We start from the raw sequence: 15,204 nt of genomic DNA on the forward strand, positions 1-15,204 counted from the left end.
CTTAGTGGATTTGGGTAATTTTGTCTGTGTAGTTAGTTTCAGAAATTAAACGTTGTACTGTGGAACCTTGTTACAATAATACAAACACTCGGGAGCACCCCTTCCTACTAAGCAGAAAGAGGGGTAGGGCCGTAGGGGTAAAGTAAACAAGACAAAATTATAGTATGAAACAATGAATTTGGGTGAATTTACAAAGAATTGACTTGTCAACTTAATGGGTTGTTATTTTGACAAGGCTCTACAGTGTTGACGGCAATCAAGCGTACGATTCCATTATAGATAATAAAGAGTAGATGTTTAAAAAGCGTGGAAAGGAAGAGCCATGATATCTTAGGAGACTGCATGAGAAGTGAGTGATGTGAAATTTCAAGAGCACATGCGATATTGTACTTTGCAGCGAGGCGACAGCATGCTCAATGAGCATTGATCAAAGAATATTCTGCGGCTATGTTATCTTGGAGTTTGATCGTCTTAAAAATCAATTTGTCCATTACCCAACATGATTCTTTTTGTAATTCTGCCCCATATCAATATGCCAATGTGAATTAATGACATTCATGTAGCATTTACCACAAAAAAAAGGTCTGCAAATCTATATTGCACAAACTACAGCGCAAGATCAGAAAATATCAATGAATGCCGGCAATCGAGGCTGCTGACTGTTTAGTGGATAGCATGAATTTATTGGTGTGTAGCGCAAATTGAGAGATGTTGCTGAGAAGAAAAGTTAAAGTTGCACGAGAGTGAGACAGGTATGAGACTCGATCAATTTGAAGATAGGAACGTGAGTAAAACACATAATTTTTTGAATTTGGTTGAAAAGCAAAATTAGTTAAGTTTCCTTACTAAAAACGGAGAAAGAAAATGATAGTGATGTGCACAACCAAGGTGAGCGATGATGCCTCACTATCATTTCATACTTTAATTTAAAATTTCAAATGCTTTATTTTTTCTCTGATGTCAATTGAAATTGCATTATCATTTAACTTATTCAATGGTTTTAGAGGGAGAAAAGAAAACCTAAAATTTCACAAGTATTAACACAAGGAATAGTGAGAATCACATATATACCACTACTCGCTTATCCCCCAAATTCTGCATATGTATATTGGTGTTTTAATGAATCAACACTTAAAAATGATATGGCTTGCCTGTTTTATATGCCATTTTATCAGTATCGTGCTTCTTTTTCTGTATTCAAATGAACATTGAGCTTGAGTGGATATCACCCGTAATTTAGAGGGAGGAATGAAAGTGGGATGAAAATACATTTTGGTAATGTGAAATAAAATCTAAGAAGTGAAAGAAAAAGTGGTGTGTTGGAAATTTGAAGGGGAGTGTGGAGATAATACACACATATTGATTGAATGTGAGAGAAAAAGACGAACAGAATGAGTACGGTACTCGAGCTTAGAAAAGCTTTGTGGGTCTGATGTGATAAGTGGATTGTGTGCTTTGCTTTTCTTCATCTACTGCATATTTCCAGTGTATACCTGCTTGTACTGTTTTTCTCTTCTGGCTCTCTCTGTATCTCAATCCCCCCCGCAGTCAAATATATTGCTGTACACACGCGTGACCAAAAAATCGTGTGCACTCGTTATGGGTATCAAACACTAATTTTCAAAAATAAGGGGTAGTTTTGAAAGACTGGTCAATGGCCAAAAGCTTTTTTTTAAAGGAGAATGAAACCCTTGAAACCAGCTGAATCCATATCAAAGAAACATATTGTTGAAAGTTTGAGGAAGATTGAATGAATAATAAGAAAGTTATGAGCATTTGAATATTGAAATCACTAATACCATGTAGATCCTCCCATCGGCAATGCGACCAAGATCTGTGATGTCACACACGTACAACTCCCTCATTACTTTAGTACTTATTTCACTTATATTCTCACTTTTATAGAGTCTATCACAAGGTGAGGTGTTCTCTTTATGAGAGGACAAGTACAGAGGTTTCACAACATTATATCATTGATGAATCGTTTGTCATATGATTTGAATGAGCAAAAAGAGATGTTTTGGGGTATATTTCAGTGTCCAAAAGGGGAGAGTTGTTCATCTGTGACATCATAGATCTTGGTCGCATTGCCAATGGGAGGATCTCCATAGCATTAGTGATCTCGACATTCAAATGCTCATAACTCTTCTATTGCTAGTCCTATTTTACTCAAACTTTTGTTGATGTTATTCTTTGATTTGTCTGCTTTCACAAAAGCTAACTTGCTCCAAGAGTTTCCTAGCCAAACGTGTTAAGGGTATGTTTTCTTCCTCGGGGTCATATACTGGCAACAACTTGTTAAGGGGCCAAAATGTGTAAATAAAGTCCGCAAAAAAACTTGTTTAGGGGGTTATTTTGCACACAGAGAAAAACTCGTTTAGGGGGTGTTTGGAAATAATTTGGCCACGTGTGTGTACAGCAATACATTTGACTGCCCCCCTCAATGTTATCTCCCAAATCATCTCTTTAGCAACACCCCTTTTCCAGTTATGAGTATACATGTTCTTCCTCTCTCCCTCAGTCTTGAACAAAAACCTGAATTCTCACTCATTCCACCAAGTACACAGTGGCAACTTCCTTTGACTTCTATTCTCTCCACAAGTTAGAGGAATACGACAGGCATATCACTATGTACTATTACAATGAAGGTACTAGGAGTGAACATTCAGGTCTTCCAATTAAAATTATATTGTACAAATTTCCAGCTAGACAAATTTCCAAAAATCTAGACTAACAAGTCAGTACTATCTGGACATGTGTAAGTTTTCTTTTTGAATTGGTAACATCCCCACCACCATCACTCCCCTCCCTCCATCTCTCTCTTCCCTCCCTCTATCTCTCTCTTTCCTTCTTGTCTCCTCTACCATTTTCCATTTTTTTCTCTATTTTTCTTCTCGGTCTCTGTCTCCCTGCTCTTCTGTAATTTTTCTCTTCCCCTCCCCTCCTGTTTTCAGTCACATATGATATTCTTTCATTCACAATCTACCTAACTCAACACTTCGTACCTTGACATGTAAACAAATTTAAAAAAAAGAAATGAAACTAATATTCTATTTATATATTTGTTCATTACTGTACAGCTGTGCTAACAATGGCATTCTCATTTTCCCTTTCAAATTTCTCATGTTCTAGGCTATACATTAACATCGTAATATTGCATTGCAAAATATGTAATACACCACAGGTAAAATACATACAAAATTATAAACACAGATCTTGGAAAATATCTGGGACCATGGACCTAGGTCCATGCTGGGACAAAGATCACAACGTGAAACCGATTTTTTTTTCTTGTTAAATTTTCTTGGGGGGGGGGGCAGGAATCTTGAGATTTTAAGATGATTAATGATGTTATAATTTATAAACATTTTGTTCTTGCCTTCAAAGATTGCACATGAAATCATAATAGGCTGGCTATTTTATGTTCGTATATTTTTTGTATACAGTGTGACAAACCTGGCTGATTACGAAAGCACAATTTTTTTTGTCTAGCATTTGACTTGAATCTGTACACACACAAAATTAATCCTTTGGTTAGCCAAGGTTACAGATGTACTTGTACGTAGTGTATGAATTCACATACGGGATTCATATTCCTTGGTATAAACTCAGTTGAAGAGAAAAAGCCTTAAAAAACACCAAGAACACAAAATCACCAGAACCAGCTGTACTAGTTAATGCTCTATACCATATGACAAACATCTGTAGAATAAATCATACCATTTCTCTGCCCATATGCTAGGCCATTGACATTTCAGAGGTCTGTCAAATCAATAGAAACTTTTTGAAGTGACTGAAGATGGAGGTAGGCGAGTCGGGGCAGCAATCATACACAAAGAAACTAGTCAAGCTGGTATCCAAGCCAGATTCCAACATAAGATAAGTATACAGGTAATTTCCCTCTTTTTTTTCTTGTTTCTTTTTGAAGGGGGGGTCTTAATTGTTTTGAGAAGGTACATGTTTCTGTAAGTAGCATAATACATGCAAAAATTTGTGCTGTGAAGTTTCTCTCCTCTCAGCACAAATAAAAACTATGACTGGGGCAAAATGTAGTTTTAGTCCCTCGGCCAGAGGACATAAATTCAAGATGTAAATTCCCGCAGCCTCCGTACGTATCTACCCCCCCCCCCCCCCAAAAAAAAGGTAGTTTGCTTGAAGAGTGTATGAGTCACTGTGATTCTGCTACACACAGAAAAGTATTGGATCGGTTGCCATGTACAGGTCAAGAGTAATAATTGTACAAGTATAATGCGCTCAATTCAGAAATAAAAAAATAATCAAGATTCAAAGTGAAATATTAAATCACCTCAAGTATCCTTACACATACAGTCAGTGGCGGACCGTGACCCGGAGGAGACAAAGCATTGGAGGGGCACTGTATTGTTTGTGAACAATGCTGTGCCCCCCCCCCCCCCAATGCTTTGTCTCCTCCAGGTCACGGTCCGCCACTGCATACAGTAGGCAGTCCTAGGCATCAATTCATGCCAATCTTCAGTTTGCTACCACTGCTGAATATAAGCAATGCTCATTTGAAAGACATCAAAATATGAAGATTCCACTAAGATTTTGGATCAATTGTAAAATTAATTATAACTATAACTCTATGGAAAAACATATCTATGGAAAAACATATACAAAAGTTCCAATAAATTGTGATTATGAATTGTATTTTAATGTTACAACCTACAGGATCCTTTAACATAGCACATGTAGATCAATTGTAAAGCTAACTGTAACTGTACATCTATGAAACAACATGTAAAGAGTTACAATTACTATTAAATGATAATTTGATCTTTTTAAGTTACAGCGCGGGGTGCAATAACATAACAGACAGAACCATTTGTAAAGTTAATTGTGACTGCAGGGCTATGGTTAACCATATAAACAAGTTACAAGTGATTGAAAATATCAATCACATCTGTTGACGTCACTCCTACAAGACACTTTTATATAAGATATCAATTGTAAAATTGTTTGAAGGTTTGCATGGTGGCATGTACAATCGCTGATGTGGTTTACGGTACACCATGTTGAGTGTTACAGAAACAGTGGATAGAAGAAGAAAAGAAATGGATAGGCGAGAAAGTGGAAATTTGAGAGTAATCTTTCTTGAATGTAGTCCTGAAAAGGACTGTAAACCAGAAGAGATTGATGAGTTGAAAACAGCTTGAGTAGTAGGATGGATGAGGAGATGCTGGCTCGAGTCGGCGAGTAGAGATGATGAGTAGAAGCAGTAGAGAGACTCGACATTTCGGGCAGGTTGACTGTCCGTCTTCAGGAGAAGACGGGCAGTCAACCTGCCTCGCGTGTGACTTGCGGGTGACTATTTTTGCTACTCACAGGTCGCCCACATTGACAGTATCTCGCACACATCGCACACGCTGTTGCCCGCAGAAGCGTAAGCAAGCCTGATTTGCATGCAGAAAAGTTTTGAACATGCTCAAAACTTTGTTGCTGGTGAGTTGCTGTGATCGCCCGCAACTCACCCGCAAAGCTTGCACGGAATGATGTGACAGGGCCTTACAACTCAGTGTTACTGTATACAATGTACATACATTAAACGTTACAACTATGTAGGGCCTACCAAAAGTTACAAGCAATAATAATGATAATAATATAGGATTTGTATAGCACACGTATCCACCTTGCTAGGTGCTCAAGGCGCTCCTATATTACCCCGGCTAAGCTAGTCTACCGATTCTGGTGCGCACAGCTTTTTGAGGAATTACTTCCTGCCGGTACCCATTTACCTCACCTAGCTGGGTCGAGTACAGCTCAGTGTGGATAAATATCTTGCTGAAGGAAAACACGCCATCATAAATCAAGCAATCATAATTGCATCTTTATTATTACACCAGTCTTTGAGTTAGTATCATCTTCTCCATATATTAAATGAAGGATTCGAGTTGTTCAGCGATAAATCTTGGACTTCCTCCTCGATCGAAAGCACGTCACCACCCTCAGCCATTTTCTGCGCGGGGCAAAAGGAAAATATAATAATTGAGATTTATGTAGTGCCTTTTCCAAAGGCTACAAAGTACTGCTTGAGAAAAAAAAGGGATTAAGATATTTGTTTGCTGTTTCATGTTTGTGTTGTGTGAAAATTTAAATGAATGCCATCAATTCTTTTACTAAAGTGTTTGATAAAAACCTGTAGTTCTGAAGGTCAACTGAACTAGATTATGAGATCATCTAGTATAGCCTTGTATGTTGTTTGAAACATCAGTTTCAGTGTATTATCAAGTTCTTCCAGTTCTCTTGCATATAAAAATCCTACATTATATTAAAAGTATTTCTATCACATGGTTCTCAAAATAAAGAGTTTCCATGAAACATAAGAGCTTTTTTTTTTACTGGTTTCAGATCTAAAGGCCACCAGCACAAAAGCATCTTCAAAACGTTTAAGAAATATTTTCAATTTTATTGAACATTCTGAAAGTGTTCTGGTTGGCGGTAGTCAATCTTATTCTCACTCCTGTCTGTATGATATAATACAAGACTGTTACCCTTTTGTAGTCCATGTTATCGTTGGTCCTCATAGGCTGTGACTTCATGACGTAAGCTGATCCTGGTCTGGAGAAATGAGCATAGTCTGATGAAGGCATGGTTGGGTCATAATCTTTAACCTGTGACAGACGAAAATAAATAGATACTAACTGTAATAATAGTAATAATAGTAATGACAGTAATAATAGTTATATAATAATATTAATAAAATGTCATATTTACCCGGGGTAGCCACTTCAGTTCAACTCTTCAACCAACAGGCCCTGTTTAAAATGATTTGATTATTACTCCAGCTTTAGCTGCGCCGCCTATAGGTGCTCAAGCACTCAAAGAAATTCTTCCTACCAGGTAACCATTAACTACACTTGGGTGGACAGTGGCAAATGTAGAAGACACTTCAAATTGATTAACAAGAGTATCGCTAAGGCGAGCACATAATACGCCCGTCTGTAACGCGGAAAATGGAGCGATTGGTCAAGCAAGAAAAGTGAAAGATGGCGACTTCGCCTTTGACCTTCTGACCTTAAAATCGAAATGCTAGGATCTATGCTAGTATCATACACACTAAATTATATGAGCCTAGGTTAAGTTAAACTAAAGTTATTGCATTTACAAGGACTTCAGAAGGGCAAGATGAAAACATGTCAGTGTGACCTTGACCTTTGACCTTTTGACCTCAAAATCAATAGGCTTCCTTGGATTTATGCTAGTATCATACACACCAAATCATATGAGCCTAGGTTAAGTTAAACTGAAGTTATCATGTTTAAAAGGACTGCAGATCGAAGGGTAAGATGAAAATATGTCACTGTGACCTTAACCTTTGACCTATTGACCTCAACATCGATAGGCTTCCTGGGATCCATGCTAGTATCATACACACCAAATTATATGAGCCTAGGTTAAGTAAAACTGAAGTTATTGCGTTTACAAGGAAAAGTTAAGTTAACGGACGGACAGACGGATGAACATCAAGCGTGATACCATAATACGTCCCGTCGAGTTGGGCATATGAAAAAGGAATAGGGATTTAATCTTGAATGGGCTCTTGTAAAAAAATAAATAAAATTAGGTGTTTTCTGTGGTTGAAAAAGAATTCTTACTCTTTTCTGAAAAGTGGCATCTCTGAAAAACTACCCAAGCAGGCCCCCTTTAACAGGTTCTAAATCCATAACGAGGCATTTGTTGAAAGTGAATAAACTGTTTCGATGGTATTCGAGTTACAGGAATTATACTCAAGCTCATTAAAAAAATGATGAAGATTCTTAATTTGATAAATCACCCTCATCCTAAACTATGAATGGTCATACTTTACTTTTTATAAACATTCATAACTGATTATTCATGACATCGAGTTTAACTTTCACTTGACTATTATGGAGTTGCAAGTGATATTAAGATCAACACTTTCACTCAAGGAAGAATAAATAAACTGCTATAAAGCAAGATGAATATTTGGTCATTTGCATGCCCTCAAGTCTCAATGGACCATTTGATGAGGATCTTTTCTTCATAATTGTGTTAACAAAATAGAAAGAAAGAAATATGGATAGAAGAAGAGTATATAAGATATGGTAATGGGATAGACAGAGAACAAACAAATAGCTGTGGGATGTTATCTGATATAGAGGAACCCATGCACACACAGGTCAACCTTCAAATACAAGTATGGTGTTCTAAACAATTGAGTCTACCTACACGTGTACCAGCACATTTCAAATAATGTGATACCCACAGTCACATTCACTTTAGAGTTTAATAACTTAAAGGACAAGTCCACCCCAACAAAAAGTTGATTAGAATAAAAAGAGAAAAATCCAACAAGCATGACACTGAAAATTTCATCAAAATCGGATAAGATAAGAAAGTTATGACATTTAAATTTTAAACTTTTGCTAAATTTCACAAAACAGCACATCCTGGCTGGTATGCAAATGAGGAGACTATGACATCATCCACTCACTATTTCTTTTGTATTTTATTATATGAAATATGAAATATTCTAATTTTCTCCTCATTGTCAGGTGATACAATGATTAATTCTTCCCTGAAGATTTGAAATTAGCATTGTTTAATACTAAATGGTTCAGTCAAGTTGGTCCTTATTGTCAAATCTATAAAAAATGAAATATTGTATAATTCAAACAATAAAAAACAAAAGAAATAGTGAGTGATGGACATCATCGACTGACTCACCTAGTTGTGCATATCACTGTTTTGTGAAAAATAAGCGAAACTTTAAAATGTCATAACTTGCTTATTTTACATCCGATTTTGATGAAATTTTCAGCACTATGCTAGTTTGATTTTCTCTATTTATTCAAGTCAGCATTTTCCTGGGGTGGACTTGACCTTTAAGAAGATATCAAAGTACAGAAACAAATTCATGCAAATGATATCCCTTTTATAAATAGTCATGTTTAAGAGCTAGTCTGCAAGTACAGACTCATATTTGGCACTTCAACCAATAACAGGTCTAGAGTGAAGACTAGACTCCAAAGACTCTGGTAGAGCCAGCCACAGTACATAGTGAACCTAGTCTCACTACTTCAGTCTCTGCATTATGCACTATGCGAATTGCGAAAATCAAGGGTCTGTGCCTGTAGACTACATGTTGTACTTAAAGGGGGGGGTGAACTGTGTGTGGTCTCTCATTGACTGTGTGTTATAAATACATAGTCTTGAGATAAACATTTTCAGATATCTACTAATACTACAGAGAATAAATTGACCTATAATTGTATTTGTATAGAGAAAGTAACATGTTTTGAGAGGAAAAGTGATTGTTTTGCTACTTGGTAGCATAATTATTGCGGTATAAACGTATTAAGTAGTTAATTAGCACGTTATCATTCAAGTGGGTCTATATTACTAGACTACACTAGCATTATGGGTCAGGAAACTGGCCAGGTGGGTGTTTCATAAAGCTGTTCGTATATTAAGAGTAACTTTAAGAACGACTGGTGATCCTTTCTTGTGGTAAATGGTATATTCATTGGTGAATTGGTTAAGCGCATAAGAAAGGTTCACCAGTCGTTCTTAAAGTCGCTCTTGAATTACGAACAGTTTTATGAAACGGCCCCAAGGTATGAGTAGTTGAGGACTCGAGATGGCGCTATTGATTCGTATCTGCTTTAAGAACAGCAATGTTTTGAATGTCTGCGAGCACACACAATGCTATACCTTTTTGACAATGTCTAGTCTGACAAGTTCAGCCTTTGAGGTTCTTCTACATCCTTCCGTTGCAAAGAATGGCCAGATCGCTTCCATTGCCGAGGCAAAATCAGCAGCAGTTCTATGAAGGAAATAGTAATAATAATAATAATCCACTTTTATATAGCTCTTAATACATCGGAACGACGTGTCTAAGCGCTTTACAGATATATCATTACCACGGTCATCGGATTCAATCAGTCATTCCCGCACACAATGTGTGCACATCCTCCACTCCCTGGGGAGTATTCCAGTCAGTCAAATAAGAACTAAAAATGGGTAAAAGGTCTAGAAATTAGCATTCTGTCAATCGTATGACCACATGTTATAAAAGTACCTTTGAACATATTTTTTATGCTTGAATTTGTATCCTAATTAATTGCGACAGTGTAATTTTCTACCCTTAATTCAGCCTGTGTGACCCTAAAATATGCCCCTTATCAAGCAATTTTAAGATGCTTGCAAATCCAAATCAACCTGTGTTTTTGAATGGGGGGATACCATATGTAAGTATTTAATTGATATGTAATTGTGTATTCAATTGTACCATTTTTATTTTTACATTGTCAATAATCCAACTGTCATAGTTGCAATAAGTTAATAAATAAATGAATAAATTTAAAAAAAATAATAAATAAATAAATGCCATAACCTAAGTCATTCATTATGCATGGATTTTTATCATTTAACTATGAATCTGAAACTGAGTCTGTTGAAATATTATAAATTTATCCAAATTATGATTGTGAATGTGATGGGGTTTTCCCTACTTGAGATTAAGTACCGAATAACACCCCATTTAATAGTTGATATGAATATATGATGCAACTGGATATTCTTCTACATGATTGTATGAATGTAATACGAAGATTTTGCATAAAGAAAAGTAAAACAAAATAAAGAGTGAAAGTAATACAATTAAAAAACTATAGTCTAAAGAACCACTTTCTAATTCCTGAGATAAGAAAAGAAATAATCATACCTTCCTCTGTTGTCTTTCAAGCTAAGGTTAGGCTTGGCCTCCAGGAGTTTCATCAAAACTTTTCCATGTCCCTGGAATGCTGCACAGTGGCAGGGTGTCCACAGAGTACCTCCGTTGCTCAGGTTCACATCAGCTCTGGTGGGAAAGAAATAAATGTGTGAAAAGGTCAAAGGTCAATCCATCATTCACACATAAAATGAAAAAGTTGAGGTGCACAAAAAATAAATGGTGACCATAATTAACAAGGAACAAATTAATCTTTGGGATCAGAAAGGGATTAGAAAATAGGATGAAGCCCCCTCATCCCCCCCCCCACCACCAAATTAAAAAAGGAAAAGAAGCCATTACCCACTCTGATAATGAGATAGCATACTTTTTTGCCATTATTGCTTGGTAGCCACTACATCAATGCAATATCCCTTGACAAATTTAAGGCTGCTCTAAAGTAATCAATGTCGAATCTGCACCCGACCACAGCGTCATGGAACTTTCGTTCTGTTGCTGTGTACCCGTGATGATGATGATGATGGTAAGTGATTAAATGATATCCCAAAAATGAAAATTGCTTAATTCACTTTTTTGTAAAGCATGGCAGTTACAGTGGTAATTAATTCCAAAGTTTGTGAATAATTTCCAGTCATATTTAAATCTAAATTTGGAAAATCTAACATCATAAATACCCCCCCCCCCAAAAAAAAAAAAAAAAAAAAAACAACAGAAAGTTAAGTCAGAAGGGCAAATTACTCTGCAACAATGTTAGACACCCAAAAATAGACACGGGCTAGGGTCGATTTTGCCCCCCGAAATGCTAAAAATAGCCCTGGGAACCTGAATTAAGAGCCCTGGAAAACCCCCATTCATTGCAGTGTAAAGATTATCTAATATTGCAGATTTATGCAGTAATTTGTGAAAAGTAGTCAACCAAAAAAATAAGTTTGCCTGCTACTGCAAATGCATCCATAGACATTCTTACCCATGCTGCCCAGGACCAAAATCCAATTGAAACCAGTTGGATTTCCAACTGGTTTCAATTGGTTTCAATTGGTTTCAACTGGTTTCAATTGGTTTTAACTGGAATTTAACAATTTCCAGTTGAAACCAATTGAAACCAGTTGGGCAACTGGAAATCCTAACTGGAACCAGTTGGGTAACTGGAAATGACTTCCAATTGGGAATGATTTCTAACTGGAACCAGTTGAGTAACTGGAAATCCCAACTGGAACCAGTTGGGCAACTGGAAATCCTAACTGGAACCAGTTGGGTAACTGGAAATGACTTCCAATTGGAAATGATTTCTTACTGGAACCAGTTGAGTAACTGGAAATCCCAACTGGAACCAGTTGGGCAACTGGAAATCCTAACTGGAACCAGTTGGGTAACTGGAAATGACTTCCAATTGGAAATGATTTCTAACTGGAACCAGTTGGGCAACTGGAAATCCTAACTGGAACCAGTTGGGTAACTGGAAATGATTTCTAACTGGAACCAGTTGAGTAACTGGAAATCCCAACTGGAACCAGTTGGGCAACTGGAAATCCTAACTGGAACCAGTTGGGTAACTGGAAATGACTTCCAATTGGAAATGATTTCTTACTGGAACCAGTTGAGTAACTGGAAATCCCAACTGGAACCAGTTGGGCAACTGGAAATCCTAACTGGAACCAGTTGGGTAACTGGAAATGACTTCCAATTGGAAATGATTTCTAACTGGAACCAGTTGGGCAACTGGAAATCCTAACTGGAACCAGTTGGGTAACTGGAAATGACTTCCAACTGGAAATGATTTCTAACTGGAGCCAGTTGGGTAACTGGAAATCCTAACTTGAACCATTCAGTTGTGTAACTGGAAATCCTAACTGGTACCAATTGGGTAACTGAGATGACTTCTAACTGGAAAGATGGGTAACTGGAAATGAATTCTAATTGGAACCAGTTGGGTAACTGGAAATTATTTCCAATTGGTTTCCAATTGGAAATTTTCCAGTTACCCAACTGGATCCAATTGAAACCAGTTAATTTGCATATTATTTGACAGTGTGCACAGATTAATGTTTTATGAGATTAATCATCATTAACAATGTATCTATTTAATTCTTTACAATTTCAAGTACCACACTTTTTAAAGATTAGTATTTAGAATACTTAGCAGTGAAAACCATGTTCATAAATGTTATAGATTATAATTAAAACAGATTAAAGGATAATTAGTACACCACTAACTGTTACCAAATTACATCAAATAAAAGTACATATATTTGAAGATCTTCCATATAAATATATATACATGAAAGTCTGTATTTTATCAATGCCCTTTACATTGGTATTAATAGACATATAACACTGCTTCTGTGTTGGCATGAGAAATAGTTACTGCAAATGCTAATTAATTTGTAACTAATTAAGTTCGTTCCAACTGGAAGTTCCAATTGGATCCAGTTGGAAACCAATTGGTTTCAACTGGTTCCAGTTGAAACCAGTTGCCTCCAATTGGTTTCAACTGGAACCAATTGAAACCAGTTGCCTCCAATTGGATTCAATTGGTTTTAATAGGGAAATTGGAACAACTGGAACCAATTGACAACAATTGCCAACTGGTTCCAGTTGCCCAATTGGTTTTAACTGGAACCAATTGGCAACTGGTTTTCAATTGGTTTTTAACTGGAACCAATTGGCAACTGGTTTTCAATTGGAACCAGTTGTTCCAATTTCCCTATTGAAACCAGTTGGCCAACTGGTTTCAATTGGTTTTGCCCTAATTGGTTTTAACTGGATTTTGGTCCTGGGTGTATAAGGTATTCTGCTACTTGGCTGTAGCCCCAGAATGCTGCATTGCAGAGAGGAGTGAAGCCGTCACGTGACTTCTTATTTACATCTGCTCCGTCATGGACCAATCTCTTAACAAGCTGAAACATTAATATAAAGCACGAGTTTTAAAAAAAAGTTGCAGGACGATTTTACAGGTTTCTAGATCTAGTCAATTTTATATTTGCCAGTTTTAGCTTGGACTTTGGTGGTGCAGAAGCAATAAACTTAAAAGAGATCTCCAGCCTCCATTGCGATGCCCCGCTGCTTAATTGTGGTGGGGTATGTGAAAATCATTATCAATGACAAAAATGGTATGAAAATATCTGAATGATACTAGTCTACATGCCCCATTTCAGCCCCTCTCACTGTAAATCACACAGCACAATTCAAAGAGCTCCACCACGGAAGGTACAGTGAGTGATTGTATTACTGACCTGCCTTGTATTGTTGTATACATGTTGTAGGCCTACATGTCTTATCGATTGCGCACATCATACGCATCAGAAAATAAATAGGTTTTGCAACATCCTTCCAAAGCCTAGAAGTAGAAAGATGATGAAAAATGGCAAAAAACACTTTTTCAAAGTCTTTACAGGTAGATCTAGTATAGGCCTATTCGAAAATAATAAAATATTGTAAAAATAGCTCATCACGGCATCAGTGATTTTGTTGTTTTCTCAACTTTTCCCATAGGATAAACACGTTCGGTAATACCATTTTCAATTCAAGTGACCAAAATATTTCAAATGTGAAGTTGAACTTGAAGAGGGGTCTTGTCTTTCTGTTATTTGTCCACACAATTGGAAGCTGATAATGTCAAAAGAAAAGAAAAACAATTTTGTCATTTTTTTTTTACATAGGGCCTAGCATATTATTTTAAATTTTAGTTTTGTAGCCTTTTTTTATGTAGGTATTTGTGGGTTTACAAATTAGGCCCTACATCAGGTTGAAACTAAGTTTGGTTTGGGGTTGGTGAATGTTATGAGAATATTGTTTTGATATGATTGAATTCATGAAAAGTCTACACTAGCGCCGTGGTCGATATTACGATCCACTACCATACTTTCAGATGCCTAACTTAAATAAAGTTACATGTAGTAGTACTAGTGCGATACGCATATACGGCGGGGTAAGTTCTTCCAACGTTACGGCGACGGCTTCTACGACTACGGCCGGGGGAGCTCCGCGAGGCCGGGCCGAGACGAAGCGCAAATGCAATGAATGATAACCGGCAGGCAGGCATGCAGAATTATTATCGACTGAAATGAAAGTCTGAAAAAAAAACCATTTGACTCGGGTTTTCACAAACGATTGAAAGTAATGTGAGAGAAACAAACATCACATACAGACAAACAAGAACTAGCATGACTAGGAAGTCGAAAAGAATGAGCTGAAAATCAAATCTACTTACATTTAAATCGCCACTTGCAGCCGCAGTTGCCAGGTCACAGGACGCTGCCATTTTCACTAAGTGACTAGTCTACACTCCAAACTCTTTCATGAAATACTTTTTTGTAACCGTATGCGCTATGCGGGAATGGTAGTATATCTACTGCATGTACAGGTAGAAGGGCCGGGGCGCTGAACGGTTTTGAAAAAAAAAAGGGGGGGGGGGCTTGACGAGTAAAAAAAATTAGATGACCTTTATCACGTTTTTGTGTGTGTTAAGGTTGGGGGGATTGACCCCCCTAGGC

At 37.0% G+C, this 15,204-nt stretch overlaps 1 protein-coding gene across 1 annotated transcript; it reads right to left on the minus strand.

Moving 5' to 3' along the window:
- Positions 1–4,446: 4,446 nt before the first annotated feature.
- Positions 4,447–14,990, minus strand: LOC129282452 (ankyrin repeat domain-containing protein 49-like). The gene is given in 6 exon segments (XM_064113959.1): positions 4,447–5,974; positions 6,510–6,629; positions 9,694–9,805; positions 10,706–10,843; positions 13,463–13,608; positions 14,922–14,990. Coding segments are annotated over 6 exon segments (666 nt in total). The 5' UTR covers positions 14,973–14,990; the 3' UTR covers positions 4,447–5,875.
- Between the last annotated feature and the right edge of the window lie 214 nt (positions 14,991–15,204).

This window comes from Lytechinus pictus, chromosome 19 (assembly GCF_037042905.1).
Source record: "Lytechinus pictus isolate F3 Inbred chromosome 19, Lp3.0, whole genome shotgun sequence".
NCBI lineage: Eukaryota > Metazoa > Echinodermata > Echinoidea > Temnopleuroida > Toxopneustidae > Lytechinus > Lytechinus pictus.